This window comes from Heptranchias perlo, chromosome 4 (genome assembly GCF_035084215.1).
Source record: "Heptranchias perlo isolate sHepPer1 chromosome 4, sHepPer1.hap1, whole genome shotgun sequence".
NCBI lineage: Eukaryota > Metazoa > Chordata > Chondrichthyes > Hexanchiformes > Hexanchidae > Heptranchias > Heptranchias perlo.
This window is the reverse complement of record NC_090328.1, coordinates 3,836,500-3,851,329: the sequence shown is the minus strand read 5'-3', so window position 1 is coordinate 3,851,329 and position 14,830 is coordinate 3,836,500. Positions and strand designations below refer to the sequence as shown.

Here is a 14,830-nt window from a genome sequence, read left to right as displayed (position 1 = left end):
AATCAAGTTAGTTAAACACAATTTGCCTTTAACAAATCTGTGATGGCTTTCCTTAATTAATCCACACTTGTCCAAGTGACTGTTAATTTTGTCCCAGGTTATCGATTCTAAAAGTTTCCCAACTACCGAGGTTAAACTGACCGGCCTGTAGTTGCTGGGTTTATCCTTACACCCTCTTTTGAACAATTGTAAACAATTTTACAACACCAAGTTATAGTCCAACAATTTTTATTTGAAATCTACAAGCTTTCGGAGGCTTCCTCCTTCGTCAGGTAAATGACGAAGGAGGAAGCCTCCGAAAGCTTGTAGATTTCAAATAAAAATTGTTGGACTATAACTTGGTGTTGTAAAATTGTTTACAATTGTCAACCCCAGTCCATCACTGGCATCTCCACATCTTTTGAACAAGGGTGCATCATTTGCAATTCTCCAATCCTCACTCCTACCAATACTGTCATGGTCAGATGCATCTGCGAGAGGTAGATTGGTGAAGGTGATGCCAAGTAGATTATTCCCTCATGTTGGTTCTCTCACATCCTGCAGCAAGTACAGTATGGCAACTATGTCCTTCAGGACTCAGCCAGTTCGGTCAGTGGTGATACTATCGAGTCATTCTTGATGAGAGGCATTGAAGTATCCCACCCAGAGTATACTCTGTGCCCTTGCTACCCTCAGTTCATCCTCCAAGTTATGTTCCAACACAGAGGAATACTGATTCATCAGCTGCGGGAGGGCGGTAGGTGGTGATCAACAGGAGGTTTCCTTGCCCATGTTTGACCTGATGACATGAGGCTTCATAGGTTCCGGAGTCAATATTGCCGGTGGGACAAGACATACCCAGGGATGGTGATGGAGGAATCTGGAACATTGGTTGATTGATATGATTCTGTGAATAAATAAGACTGAGTCAGGCTATCCGTTTACCTTCAAGATGAAGATGTCTTTCTGGACACGAAGGTGGTGATCCCGCCTATAGGAGATGGAGCCACTTTTATGCGCAATATGATCCAGGTACAGGCTGTAAGGTTTCGAGCCGCGCTTCTTCATCTCGTGAAAGCGCTTCAGGCAGTTCACAGCTGCGCTGGCTCGCCTGTTAACAAACCAATTAAATTAAATCACAGATGCCATTAGTCACAAACTCCCCTGTTTATTGATACTACTGTGCTCACTGCCATGAAAACAGAAAATGCTGGAGGTGGTCAGCAAGTCAGGCAGCATCTGTGGAGAAAGAAACAGAGTTAACGTTTCAGGTCAAAGACCTTTCATCAGAACTGGAAGCTGTTGGAAGAGTTAAAGTTTTTGAGCAAGTACAGAGCCAGGGAAAAGGGGGGGGGGGGGAGGCGGTGGAGGGGAGGAAAGAACAAAAGGGAAGGTCTGTGATAGGGTAGAGAGCACAAGTCATTAAATGACAAAAAGGGATGATGGTTCAAGGCAAGGAAGGTGGTAAGGGGACAGGTTAAGAAACAAAAGATTAATCAGGAGTAGCTGTATATGGCAGCAGCCGAACCATTACCAGCACTAACTACTGAAAAAAATGGGACCAGTGGTTATGATCTGAAGTTATTAAAATCAATGTTGAGTCCAGAAGATTGTAAAGTGCCTAAATGAAAGATGAGGTGCTGTTCCTCGAGCTTACGTTGAGCTTCATTGGAACAGCCGAAGACAGATCAGAGTAGGAGTGGGAAGGGGAGTTAAAATGGCAAGTGACCAGCAGGTCAGGGTCATGCTTGCAGGCAGAGCGGAGGTGTTCAGCAAAGCAATCACCCAGTCAATGTAGAGGAGACCGCACTGTGTGCAGCGGATACAGTATACCAAGTCGAAAAAAGAACAAGTAAACCGCTGTTTCACCTGGAAGGAGTATGTGGGGCCCAGGATGGTGGGAAGGGGGGTGGTGAAGGGGCAGATGTTGCATCTCCTGCGCTCGCACAGGAAGGTACTGTGGCGAGGAGAGAGGGTGCTAGGGGTAATGGAAGAGTGGACCAGGGTGTCGCGGAGGGAGCGGTCCTTCGGAATGATGAAAGGGTAGGGGAGGGGAAGATGTATTTGGTGGTGGGATTGCACTGGAGGTGGTGGAAATGGCGGAGGATGATACGTTGAATGTGGAGGCCGGTGGGGTGGAAGGTGAGGACAAGGGGGACCCTATCATGATTCTGGGAGGGAAGGGGTGGGGAGAGGGCAGAAGTGAGGGAAATAGGATGGACACGGTCGAGGGTCCTGTCGACTACAGTGGAGGGGAATCCTCGGTTGAGGAAAAAGGAAGACATATCGGAAGCACTGGTGTGGAAGGTGGCATCGTCAGAACAGATGCGATGGAGACGGAGAAACTGGGAGAAGGGAATAGAGTCCTTACAGAAAGCGGGGTGGGAGGAAATGCAATCAAGGTAGCTGTGGGAGTCAGTGGGCTTGTAATAGATATTGGTTGACAGCCTATCCCCAGGAATGGAGATAGAGAAGTCGGGGAAGGGATGGGAAGAGTCGGAGATGGACCATGTGAAGGCGAGGGAAGGGTGGAAATTGGAAGCAAAGTTGATGAAATTTTCAGTTCAGGGCAAGAGCAGGAAACAGCACCGATACAGTCGTCAATGTACCGGAAAAAGAGGTGAGGGAGGGCACCTGAGTAGGACTGAACAAGGAATGTCCCACGTATCCCACAAAAAAGCAGGGATAGCTGGGACCCATATGGGTTCCCATAGCGACACCTTTTATTTGGAGGAAGTGAGTGGAGTCAAAAGAGAAGTTGTTCAACCTAAGAGCAAGTTCAGCCAGGTGGAGGAGGGTGGTGGTGTCATAGAGTCATACAGCACGGATAGAGGCCCTTCGGCCCATCGTGTCCGCGCCGGCCATCAGCCCTGTCTACTCTAATCCCATATTCCAGCATTTGGTCCGTAGCCTTGTATGCTATGGCATTTCAAGTGCTCATCCAAATGCTTCTTGAATGTTGTGAGGGTTCCTGCCTCCACAACCCTTTCAGGCAGTGAGTTCCAGACTCCAACCACCCTCTGGGTGAAAAAGTTCTTTCTCAAATCCCCTCTAAACCTCCCGCCTTTTACCTTGAATCTATGTCCCCTTGTTATAGTACCCTCAACGAAGGGAAAAAGCTCCTTAGTATCCATCCTATCTGTGCCCCTCATAATTTTGTACACCTCAATCATGTCCCCCCTCAGCCTCCTCTGCTCCAAGGAAAACAAACCCAATCTTCCCAGTCTCTCTTCATAGCTGAAGCGCTCCAGCCCTGGTAACATCCTGGTGAATCTCCTCTGCACCCTCTCCAAAGCGATCACATCCTTCCTGTAGTGTGGCGACCAGAACTGCACACAGTACTCCAGCTGTGGCCTAACCAGTGTTTTATACAGCTCCATCATAACCTCCTTGCTCTTATATTCTATGCCTCGGCTAATAAAGGCAAGTATCCCATATGCCTTCTTTACCACCTTATCTACCTGTTCCGCCGCCTTCAGGGATCTGTGAACTTGCACACCAAGATCCCTCTGACCCTCTGTCTTGCCTAGGGTCCTCCCATTCATTGTGTATTCCCTTGCCTTGTTAGTCCCTCCAAAGTGCATCACCTCGCACTTTTCCGGGTTAAATTCCATTTGCCACTGTTCCGCCCATCTGACCAACCCATCTATATCGTCCTGCAGACTGAGGTTATCCTCCTCACTATTTACCACCCTACCAATTTTTGTATCATCAGCGAACTTACTGATCATACCTTTTACATTCATATCCAAGTCATTAATGTAGACCACAAACAGCAAGGGACCCAGCACCGATCCCTGTGGTACCCCACTGGCCACAGGCTTCCAGTCACAAAAACAACCTTCGACCATCACCCTCTGCCTTCTGCCACTAAGCCAGTTTTGTATCCAAAGTGCCAAGGCACCCTGGATTCCATGGGCTCGTACCTTCTTGACCAGTCTCCTGTGGGGGACTTTATCGAAGGCCTTACTGAAATCCATGTATACCACATCCACTGCGTTACCCTCATCCACACGCCTAGTCACCCCCTCAAAAAATTCAATCAGATTAGTCAGACATGATCTTCCCTTGACAAAGCCATGTTGACTATCCCTGATTAATCCTTGCTTCTCCAAGTGGAGACTAATTTTGTCCTTCAGAATTTTTTCCAATAATTTTCCTACCACTGATGTTAGGCTCACTGGCCTGTAGTTCCCCGGTTTTTCCCTACTCCCCTTCTTGAATAATGGTATTACATTAGCGGTTCTCCAGTCCTCTGGCACATCCCCTGGTGGATGGGGACCGGTTGGGCCTCCGTTCAAGGAAGAAGCAAAGGGCCCGCAGGCCATCCTAGTGGGGGATGGAGGTGTAGAGGGACTGGATTCCATGGTGAAAAGGATACGGTTAGGGCCAGGGAATTGGAAACTGTTAGTGACTGAGGGAGTCAGAAAGGTCGCAAATGTGGTTGGAAGAGGAGAAAAAAGTCAAGATAGGAGGAAATAAATTCTGCCACCCCGCTTCCTGTAAGGACTCTATTCCCTTCTCCTAGTTTCTCTGTCTCATCTGTTCTGACGATACCAACTTCCGCACGAGTGCTTCCGATGTGTCTTCCTTTTTCCTCAACCGAGGATTCCTCTCCACTGTAGTTGACAGGGCCCTCAACCGTGACCATTCTATTTCCCACACTTCTGCCTTCACCCCTTCCCTTCCCTCCCAAAACCATGATAGCGTCCCCCTTGTCCTCACCGGCCTCCACATTCAGTATCATCTTCCGCCATTTCAGCCACCTCCAGCGCAATCCCACCGCCAAACACATCTTCCCCTCCCCTTTCAGCATTCCGAAGGGACCGCTCCCTCCGTGACACCCTAGTCCACTCTTTCATCACCAACACCCCCTCTCCTCCCCACGGTACTTTCCCGTGCAGCCGCAGGAGATGCAACACCTGCCCCTTCCCACCGTCCGGGGCCCCAAACATTCCTTCTAGGTGAAAGAGCGGTTTACTTGTACTTCTTTCAACTTAGCATACTGTATCTGCTGCACACGATGTGGTCTCCTCTACATTGGGGATACCAAATGCAGACTGGGTGATCGCTGTGCAGAACACCTCCACTCTGTCCGCAAGCGTGACCCTGACCTACCGGTCACTTGCATCTTCCTCTTTTCTATAGTAAAAATCTTGCCCATTTACAGATACTGCTTTCCTTAAAAATAATATTCACTCCTGTCTTTTATTATACAGCTGCCTGTGAATCGGTCAGTACATGTACAGTACACAACTAGTAAAAGGAAACGATTCACTCCCATCTGGTACCATACAGCTCACTTGTGTCTCAGCTCCTGTATATCTACAGTACACACCGGGTAAAAGGGAACAATTCACTGCCATCTGATACTGTACTGCTTTTGTGCCTCAGTGTCAGCTCTTGTACATGTCAAGTGCAGTGTAAAAAGGAACAATTCACTCCTATCTGGCACTGTACAGTTTGAGTGTGCCTCAGTGTCAGCTCTTGTACATGTGCAGTGCATAGCGGGCAAAAGGGAACAGTTCACTCCCATCTAGTACTATACAGCTTGTGTGTTTCTCAGTGTCACCTCCTGTACAAGTACAGTACACAGTGGGTAAAAGGGAACAATTCACTTCTACCTGAAACTGTGAGTCAGTTCCAAACTACCATAGTACAGAGGCCAGTACCAGAATGAAGATGAGTTGTGTTGGTGAGGAAGAGACAGTATTATTTTTTGGTCTATCAGACATATACAGCCGCTATATAAATGACTCCCACATGGACAGAGAGCCTTCTGCACATATGACACTGTTACCATACAGCAAAAACACTCTGGTTTGTGTTTTTTTCCCCATCTCTCTTGAAGGTGCCGACTCTTATTGGGGTACAGTCCAGTGATGCTGGCTATCCTCCATCACCTGAAACAAGTTACCAGTGGTACTGCAGGCATCTCGACCAGGATAGGGGAATGGTAACGTCAGGGCAGACATCTATATGTACTTTCCAGCAGCGGTGAAAGGATAGCAGTCAGGAGCAAGAATCCGGGCTGAAAATCCACCCTCCTCCCTCCAATGGCTTCAGGCATCTTGAGGCCAATTGAAGCAACTGTATTGCTGCTGCAGTTAAAATTAGCCAACTCAGTACAGACCAAGAGAACTTCTGACTTGTATGGCTCAGTACCAAAATGCGCAGTACAACTAACAAATAGCAAATCAACAGTAATCATGGGTGACTTTAATCTACATATAGACTGGCCAAATCAAATTAACAATAATACTGTGGAGGATGAATTCCTGGAGTGTGCACGAGATGGTTTTTTAGACCAGTACTTTGAGGAGCCAACTAGGGAACAGGATATCCTAGATTGGGTATTGTGCAATGAGAAGGGGTTAGTTAATAATCTTGTTGTGCAAGGTCCTTTAGGGAAGAGTGACCATAACATGAGAGAATTCTTCGTTAAAATGGAAAGTGAAGTTGTCCAATCCGAAACTAGGGTCCTAAATCTAAACAAAGGAAACTACGAAGGTATGAGGAGTGAGTTGGCTAGGATAGATTGGGAAGCTTCATTAAAAGGTATGACGGTGGATAGGCAATGGCTAACATTTAAGGAATGAATGCACGAATTGCAACAGTTATACAGTCCATTCTGGCGCTAAAACACAAAAGGAAAAGCAGCCCAACCACAGCTAACAAAAGAAATTAAGGATAGTATGAGATCCAAAGAGGAGTCATATAAAGTTGCCAGAAAAAGTAGCAAGTCTGAGGATTGGGAGCAGTTTAGAATTCAGCAAAAAAGGACCAAGAGGTTGATTAAGAGGGGAAAAAGAGAGTATGAGAGTAAGCTTGCAAGGAACATAAAAGCGGACTGTAAAAGCTTCTACAAGTATGTAAAAAGAGAAAGATTTGTGAAGACAAATGTAGGTCCCTTACAGTCAGAAATGGGAGAATTTACAATGGGGAACAAGGAAATGGCAGAGCAATTAAAAATACTTTGGTTCTGTCTTCACGGAAGAGGATGCAAATAACTTCCCAGAAATGCGAGGGAGCCAAGGGTCGATTGAGAACAAGGAATTCAAGGAAATTAGTATTAGTAAAAAAAGTGCTGAAGAAATTAATGAGACTGAAAGCCAATAAATCCCCAGGGCATGATAATCTGCATCCCAGAGTACTAAAAGAGGTAGCCATGGAAATAATGGATGCACTGGTTGTCATCTTCCAAAATTCGATAGATTATGGAACAGTTCCTGCAGATTAGAGGGTGGCAAACGTAACCCCACTATTTAAAAAAGGAGGGAGAGAAAACAGGGAACTACAGACCAGTTAGCCTAACATCAGGAGTAGGGAAAATGCTTGAGTCTCATATAAAGGATATGATAACAGAACACTTAGAAAATATCAACGGGATTAGACAAAGTCAACATGGATTTATGAAATGGAGATCATGTTTGACAAACCGACTGGAGTTTTTTTGAGGATGTAACTGGTAGAATAGATAAGGGAGAACCAGTGGACGTGGGGGTGTATTTGGATTTTCAGAAGGCCTTTGATAAAATCCCACATAAGAGGTTAGTGTGCAAAATTAAAGCACATGGGATTGGCCGTAATATACTGCATGGATTGAAAATTAGTTAACAGACAGGAAACAGAGAGTAGGAATAAATGGATCTTTTTTGGGGTGGCAGGCAGTGACTAGTGGGGTACCGTAGGGATCAGTGCTTGGGCCCCAGCTATTCACAATATATCTCAATGATTTGGATGAGGGAACCAAATATAATATTTCCAAGTTTGCTGATGACACAAAACTAGGTGGGATTGTGAGTTGTGAGGAGGATGCAGAGGCTTCAAGGCAATTTAGACAAGTTGAGTGAGTGGACAAATACATGGCAGATACATGGATAAATGCAAAGTTATCCACTTCGGAAGGAAAAACAGAAATGCAGAGTATTATTTAAATGATGAAAGATTGGGCAATGTTGATGTACACAAAGGGACCTGGGTGTCCTTGTACACCGGTTACTGAAAGCAAACATGCAGGTGCAGCAAGCAGTTAGGAAGTCTATGACTCTAACTCTAAATGGTATGTTAGCCTTCATTGCAAGAAGGTTTGAGTACAGGAGTAAGGATGTCTTACCGCAGTTACACAGGGCCTTGAGAGACCACACCTGGAGTATTGTGTGCAGTTTTGGTCTCCTTACCTAAGAAAGGATATACTTGCCACAGAGGGAGTGCAGCAAAGGTTCACCAGACTGATTCCTGGGATAGCAGGGCTGTCATACGAGGAGAGATTGGGTTGACTCTGTCTGTATTCACTAAAGTTTAGATGAACGAGAGGGGAACTCAGTGAAACGTATAAAATTCTGACAGGGGCTGGACAGACTGGTTGCAGGGAGGATGTTTCCCCTGGCTTGGAGGGGGGGGGGGTCGAGAACGAGGGGTCACAGTCTCAGGATACGGGGTAGGATATTTAGGACTGACATGAGAAGAAATTTCTTCACTCAGAGGGTGGTGAACCTGTGGAATTCTCTACCATAGAAGGCTGTGAAGGCCAAGTCACTGAACATATTTAAGGAGATAGATTTCTAGACACAAAAAGCATCAAGGAGTATGCGGAGAGAGCGGGAACATAGTATTGAAATAGAGAATCAGCCATGATCATATTGAATGGCGGAGCAGGCTCGAAGGGCCGAGTGGCCTACTCCTGCTCCTATTTTCTATGTTTCTAAGAGAGCTTCTACATGGTCTGCACCAGAGAGACAGAATGACTGACCAGACAATAACAGTGCCATAAACATTGCTACCACAGGCAGTAACCACAGCTGCAGTGCGAGCTTTATTTTGCATTAACCCCCTTGAACCTTGATGTGCATACGATATAACAGCACGAGTAGTGACAAACACCACTTACAGCCGCTTTTCCTGAGAGATATCGAAGGAAGCTGCCATGTTCATGAGCGTCGGTAGACAGTGTAAGTGGTGGCTGTAGGTGTACGGCAGGATAGTATTTGCCTGCAAGAGAAAAGCAGATGTTTACGCTGGTCAACTTAGAATTTAAGCCTATTTGAAACTTCAGTGCAGTGCTGAACTTCGAATTTTTAAATTTATATTCGTTCATGGGATGTGGGCGTCGCTAGCAAAGCCAGCATTTATTGCCCATCCCTAATTGCCCTTGAGAAGGTGGTGGTGAGCCGCCTTCTTGAACCGCTACAGTCCATGTGGTGAAGGTTCTCCCACAGTGCTGTTAGGTGGGGAGTTCCAGGATTCTGACCCAGCGATGATGAAAGAACAGCGATATATTTCCAAGTCGGGATGGTGGGAGACTTGGAGGGGAATGTGCAGGTGGTGTTGTTCCCATGTGCCTGTTGCCCTTGTCCTTCCAGGTGGTAGAGGTCACAGGTTTGGAAGGTGCTGTTGAAGAAGCCTTGGCGAGTTGCTGCAGTACATCCAATGGATGGTACACACTGCAGCCACGGTCTGCCAGTGGTGAAGGGAGTGAACGTTTAGGGTGGTGGATGGGGTGCCAATCGAGCGGGTTGCTTTATCCTGGAAGGTGTCAAACTTCTCGAGTGTTGTTGGAGCTGCACTCATCCAGGCAAGTGGAGAGTATTCCATCACACTCCTGACTTGTGCCTTGTAGATGGTGGAAAGGCTTTGGGGAATCAGGAGGTGAGTCACTCACTGCAGAATACCCAGCCTCTGACCTGCTCTTGTAGCCACAGTATTTATGTGGCTGGTCCAGTTAAGTTTCTGGTCAATGGTGACCCCCGGGATGTTGATGGTGGGGGATTCGGTGATGGTAATGCCGTTGAATGTCATGTGGAGGTGGTTAGATTCTCGCTTGTTGGAGATGGTCATTGCCTGGCACTTGTCTGGGGCAAATGTTACTTGCCACTTATCAGCCCAAGCTTGGATGTTGTCCAGGTCTTGCTGCATGCGGGCACTGTCTGCTTCATTATTTGAGGGGTTGCGAATGGAACTGAACACCGTGCAATCATCAGTGCACATCCCCATTTCTGACCTTATGATGGAGGGAAGGTCATTGATGAAGCAGCTGAAGATGGTTGGGCCTAGGACACTGCCCTGAGGAACTCCTGCAGCAATGCCCTGGGGCTGAGATGATTGGCCTCCAACAACCACTGCCATCTTCCTTTGTGCTAGGTATGACTTCAGTCACTGGAGAGTTTTCCCCCTGATTCCCATTGACCTCAATTTTACTAGGGCTCCTTGGTGCCACACACGGTCAAATACTGCCTTGATGTCAACGGCAGTCACTCTCAACTCACCTCTGGAATTCAGCTCTTTTGTCCATGTTTGGACCAAGGATGTAATGAGGTCTGGAACCGAGTGGTCCTGGTGGAACCCAAACTGAGCATCAGTGAGCAGGTTATTGGTGAGTAAGTGCTGCTTGATAGTACTGTCGACGACACCTTCCATCACTTCACTGATGATTGAGAGTAGACTGATGGGGCGGTAATTGGCCGGATTGGATTTGTCCTGCTTTTTGTGGACAGGACATACCTGGGCAATTTTCCACTTTGTCGGATAGATGCCAGTGTTGTAGCTGTACTGGAACAGCTTGGCTAGAGGCGCAGCTAGTTCTGGAGCACAAGTCTTTAGCACTACAGCCAGGATGTTGTCGAGGCCCATGGCCTATGTTGTATCCAGTGCACTCAGCCGTTTCTTGATATCACGTGGAGTGAATTGAATTGGCTGAAGACCAGCTTCTGTGATGGTGGGGATATCGGGAAGAGGCCGAGATGGATCATCCACTCGGCACTTCTGGCTGAAGACAGTTACAAACGCTGCAGCCTTGTCTTTTGCACTCACATGCTGGACTCTGCCATCATTGAGGATTTGGATGTTTTCAGAGCCTCCTCCTCCCGCTATTGTTTAATTGTCCACCACCATTCACAACTGGAAGTGGCAGGACTGCAGAGCTTTGATCTGATCCATTGGTTGTGAAATCGCTTAGCTCTGTCTATAGCATGTTGCTTCCGCTGTGGTCCTGTGTTGTAGCTTCACCAGGTTGGCACCTCATTTTTAGTTACGCCTGGTGCTGCTCCTGGCATGCTCTTCTACACTCCTCATTGAACCAGGGTTGTTGACAATGGCAGAGTGAGGAATATGCCGGGCCGTGAGGTTACAGATTGTGCTGGAATACAATTCCGCTGCTGATAATGGCCCACAGGGCCTCATGGATGCCCAGTTTTGAGCTGCTAGATCTGTTCTGAATCTATCCCATTTAGCACGGTGGTAGTGCCACACAACACGTTAGATGGTGTCCTCAGTGCTAAGACGGGACTTCGTCTCCACAAGGACTGTGGCAGTGGTCACTCCTACCAATACTGTCATGGACAGATGCATCTGCGACAGGCAGATTGGTGAGGAAGAGGTCAAGTAGGTTTTTCCCTCGTGTTGGTTCGCTCACCACTTGCAGCAGGCCCAGTATGGCAGCTACGTCCTTCAGGACTCGGCCAGTTGTGGTAATACCGAGCCACTCTTGGTGATGGACATTTAAGTCCCCCACCCAGGGTACATTCTGTGCCCTTGCTACCCTCAGTGCTTCCTCCAAGTGGTGCTCAACATGGAGGAGGACTGATTCATCAGCTGAGGGATGGTGGTAGGTGCTAATCAGCAAGAGTTTCCTTGCCCATGTTTGACCTGATGCCATGAGATTTCATGGGGTCCGGAGTCAATGTTGAGGACTCCCAGGGCCACTCCCCCCAGACTGTATACCACTGTACCACCACCTCTGATTGATCTGTCCTGCCGGTGGGACAGGACATACCCAGGGATGGTGATGGAAGAGTCTTGGATGTTGGCTGAAAGCCATGCTCACAGAATCATACCTACGTCAGGCTGTTGCTTGACTAGTCTGTGGCACAGCTTTCCCAATTTTGGCACGTACCCAGATGTTAGTGAGGAGGATTTTGCACGGTTGACCGGGCTTGGTTTGCCTTTGTCGTGTCCGGTGCCTAGTGGTCCGTCCGGTTTTATTCTTATCAAGACTTTTTGTAGCGAGATTGTACAACTGAGTGGCTTGCTAGGCCATTTCAGAGGGCGATTAAGAATCAACCACATTGCTGTGGGTCTGGAGTCACATATAGGCCAGATCGGGTAAGGATGCAGGTTTCCTTCCCTAAAGGACATTAGTGAACCAAATGGGTTTTTATGACAATCCGGTAGTTTCATGGCCACCATTACTGATACTAGCTTTTTTTTATTCCAGATTTTTTATTTAATTGAATTTAAATTCCCCAGCTGTTAGTCCAATAACATAACACCATGCTACCGTACCCTGATGAGATGCTAAACTCAGGCGCCATCTGCCTGGTCAGGTGGATATTGAAGAACCTTATTTGAAGAAGAGTAGAGGAGGTCAACAAGTGTCCTGGCCAACATAAATCTTTCAACAAACATAACTAAAACAGATATCGCTGCAAGATGCCAAAATATGCAATGAGATTTCATTAACAATAATGATGACATTTCAAAGTAGTTTATTTCATGTGAAGCACTAATACATTTGAGATTTTTGGATCCCATAAAAATGCATGTGCTTCTGTCATATTCTTGATTTTTTACCCGTCTGGCAACCAAATAGGGCGGAGCCAGCCCGGTTGCAGGACTAGGGGGCGGAGCCAGCCCGGTTGCAGGACTAGGGGGCGGAGCCAGCCCGGTTGCAGGACTAGGGGGCGGAGCCAGCCCGGTTGCAGGACTAGGGGGCGGAGCCAGCCCGGTTGCAGGACTAGGGGGCGGAGCCAGCCTGGTTGCAGGACTAGGGGGCGGAGCCAGCCCGGTTGCAGGACTAGGGGGCGGAGCCAGCCCAGTTGCAGGACTAGGGGGCGGAGCCAGCCCGGTTGCAGGACTAGGGGGCGGAGCCAGCCCGGTTGCAGGACTAGGGGGCGGAGTCAGCCCGGTTGCAGGACTAGGGGGCGGAGTCAGCCCGGTTGCAGGGCACCTTACCATGTGCAGCAGCTCCCCGAGCAGGATGGTGGCCCGCACAGACACATTATCATTGCTGCTTGTTACGACTTCAACCAGACCCTAAGGAAAGAGATGGGGTGGATTACAAACGGTGAAAACAAAACAAAAAAAGGGCAGTCACCCGACAGTGGCCCAAGCACACAGTTCATTTACAGAGCTCCTCCTTAAATAAATCTCCCTCCATACTAAAATGTTCCTAATCCTTGGAACACAGACAACTTTTATAGAATAGCAGTAATCCAACATCAACCCAATACTGTTGATCCTTCAGCAACATTGGCCATGTTGGTACTAACTTCCACGGTCATTAATAATGAGCCAACACCAGGTAATGCCACATGTCAAAAATTAGAGGTATGATATAAATACACCTACCCGGTCTCAATGCTTCGATGTAAACTGCTCATGTTTGAGGCTGGTTCAGCCATTCGATTAGATTCCTGCCTGTAACTCACTCTCTGATATCCATTATTCTATATATAAATCACCCATCCCTACTCTCTCATTATTCTCTATAATTCTCACAGGACTGTGACAGTTACAATGCACCAATGAAAGTTATGCACAGCTATTGAACAAATTATGACAGTGTCATATTATGTACAGGGGTCTTCCGGTTTCAGATGGCCCATCCGCCAAAAATAAATGAAATAAGATTTCTTGTTGAATTTGTTACCTCCAGGAGTCCATTGTTGATGAATGCAGATAGCACAAGTGCCAAGTAGTTATCCATCAGGTCGGGCCTGAAAAAGAGGAATCAACATATCACGTCATGTAAAATAAAACCGTGAACAAGCTTGGCCCGCAGCTTGAGGGTTCCCCCTCACACACATTACAAAGAGCATCCCAAAAGAGGACACACACTATATAAAGTCTCTCAGGATATCTTGTACACATATTACACAGTATGTGCTACAAGCACATGTTTCGGCATGCCTGGGAGTCCCATGCAAACATTACACATCGCATCCCACAAAACACACCTTAAGAGTGTCTTAGGAGTCCCCCACAATTACATAGCATGTTCCAGGGGTGCCACATACGTATTGCACAACTCCCTGTACACTTTCCCATCAAACGTTACTTGGGCAGGTACAGCAGGGGTTAGATACAGAGTAGAGCTCTTTCTACAATGTTCCATCAAACACTCCCAGGCCAGGTCCAACACTGGTTACGTACTAAGCAATGGTCCCTCTAGTCTTTCCCAACAATGCACCCAAGAACATTCCCAACTATGGCATTGTGAAATTTTCCCACTCCTCACACGAGTGAGGCTGCCAATTTAATGGCAGTTTTGCTATGAAACTCAGAACTGGCATAAGACTGACACAAACCCATATCACATATGGCCTTCCAATCCCTCAGTGTTGGCTGAATTTGAACCCAAGTCCTTGAGGTGAAAGAGATGTGTCTAAAGGCCTGCACTCCCCAGTGCTCTGATGTCTATTTAATAGTAAAGTGATATTTTATGGAGATTCCAAAATGGTTTTTAGAACACACAATAGAATATAGCTTGTATCCTATCACTCATACAATCACAATTGGGAACCATGGGCCTAATCACACTGGTCACTGGTGTTAAATGCTGTAACAGCTTTAATGACAAAAGTGAAGAGTTGAAATAGCTCCACATGAACTTAATTGGTGTGAGCGGGGGAAAAAAGAACTCGTAGTCTCTGACATAAGAACTGTGCTATTTATAGTAACAGTGTTAATAAAAGGTCTGTTATGAAGAAAAAACTTCCATTTATAGAATCATTACAGCACAGGAGGTGGCCATTCAGCCCATCGAGCCTGTGCCGGCTCTTTGTAAGAGCAATCCAGTTAGTCCCATTCCCTCGTAGCCCTGCAAATTTTCTCTCTTCAAATCTTTGTCCAATTC

At 47.0% G+C, this 14,830-nt stretch overlaps 1 protein-coding gene across 3 annotated transcripts in view; it reads right to left on the bottom strand.

Annotated features, from left to right (window-relative positions):
* Positions 1-14,830, bottom strand: part of rictora (RPTOR independent companion of MTOR, complex 2 a) — a 302,106-nt gene that overhangs the window by 73,965 nt on the left and 213,311 nt on the right. For all 3 annotated transcript variants that reach the window (XM_067982377.1, XM_067982379.1, XM_067982378.1), the window contains exons 14-17: positions 13,625-13,691; positions 12,928-13,008; positions 8,870-8,970; positions 925-1,090 (exon numbers count right to left, since the gene is read on the bottom strand). In XM_067982377.1, coding sequence (XP_067838478.1) covers positions 925-1,090; positions 8,870-8,970; positions 12,928-13,008; positions 13,625-13,691 — 415 coding nt within the window. The remainder of the gene's footprint in view (positions 1-924; positions 1,091-8,869; positions 8,971-12,927; positions 13,009-13,624; positions 13,692-14,830) is intronic.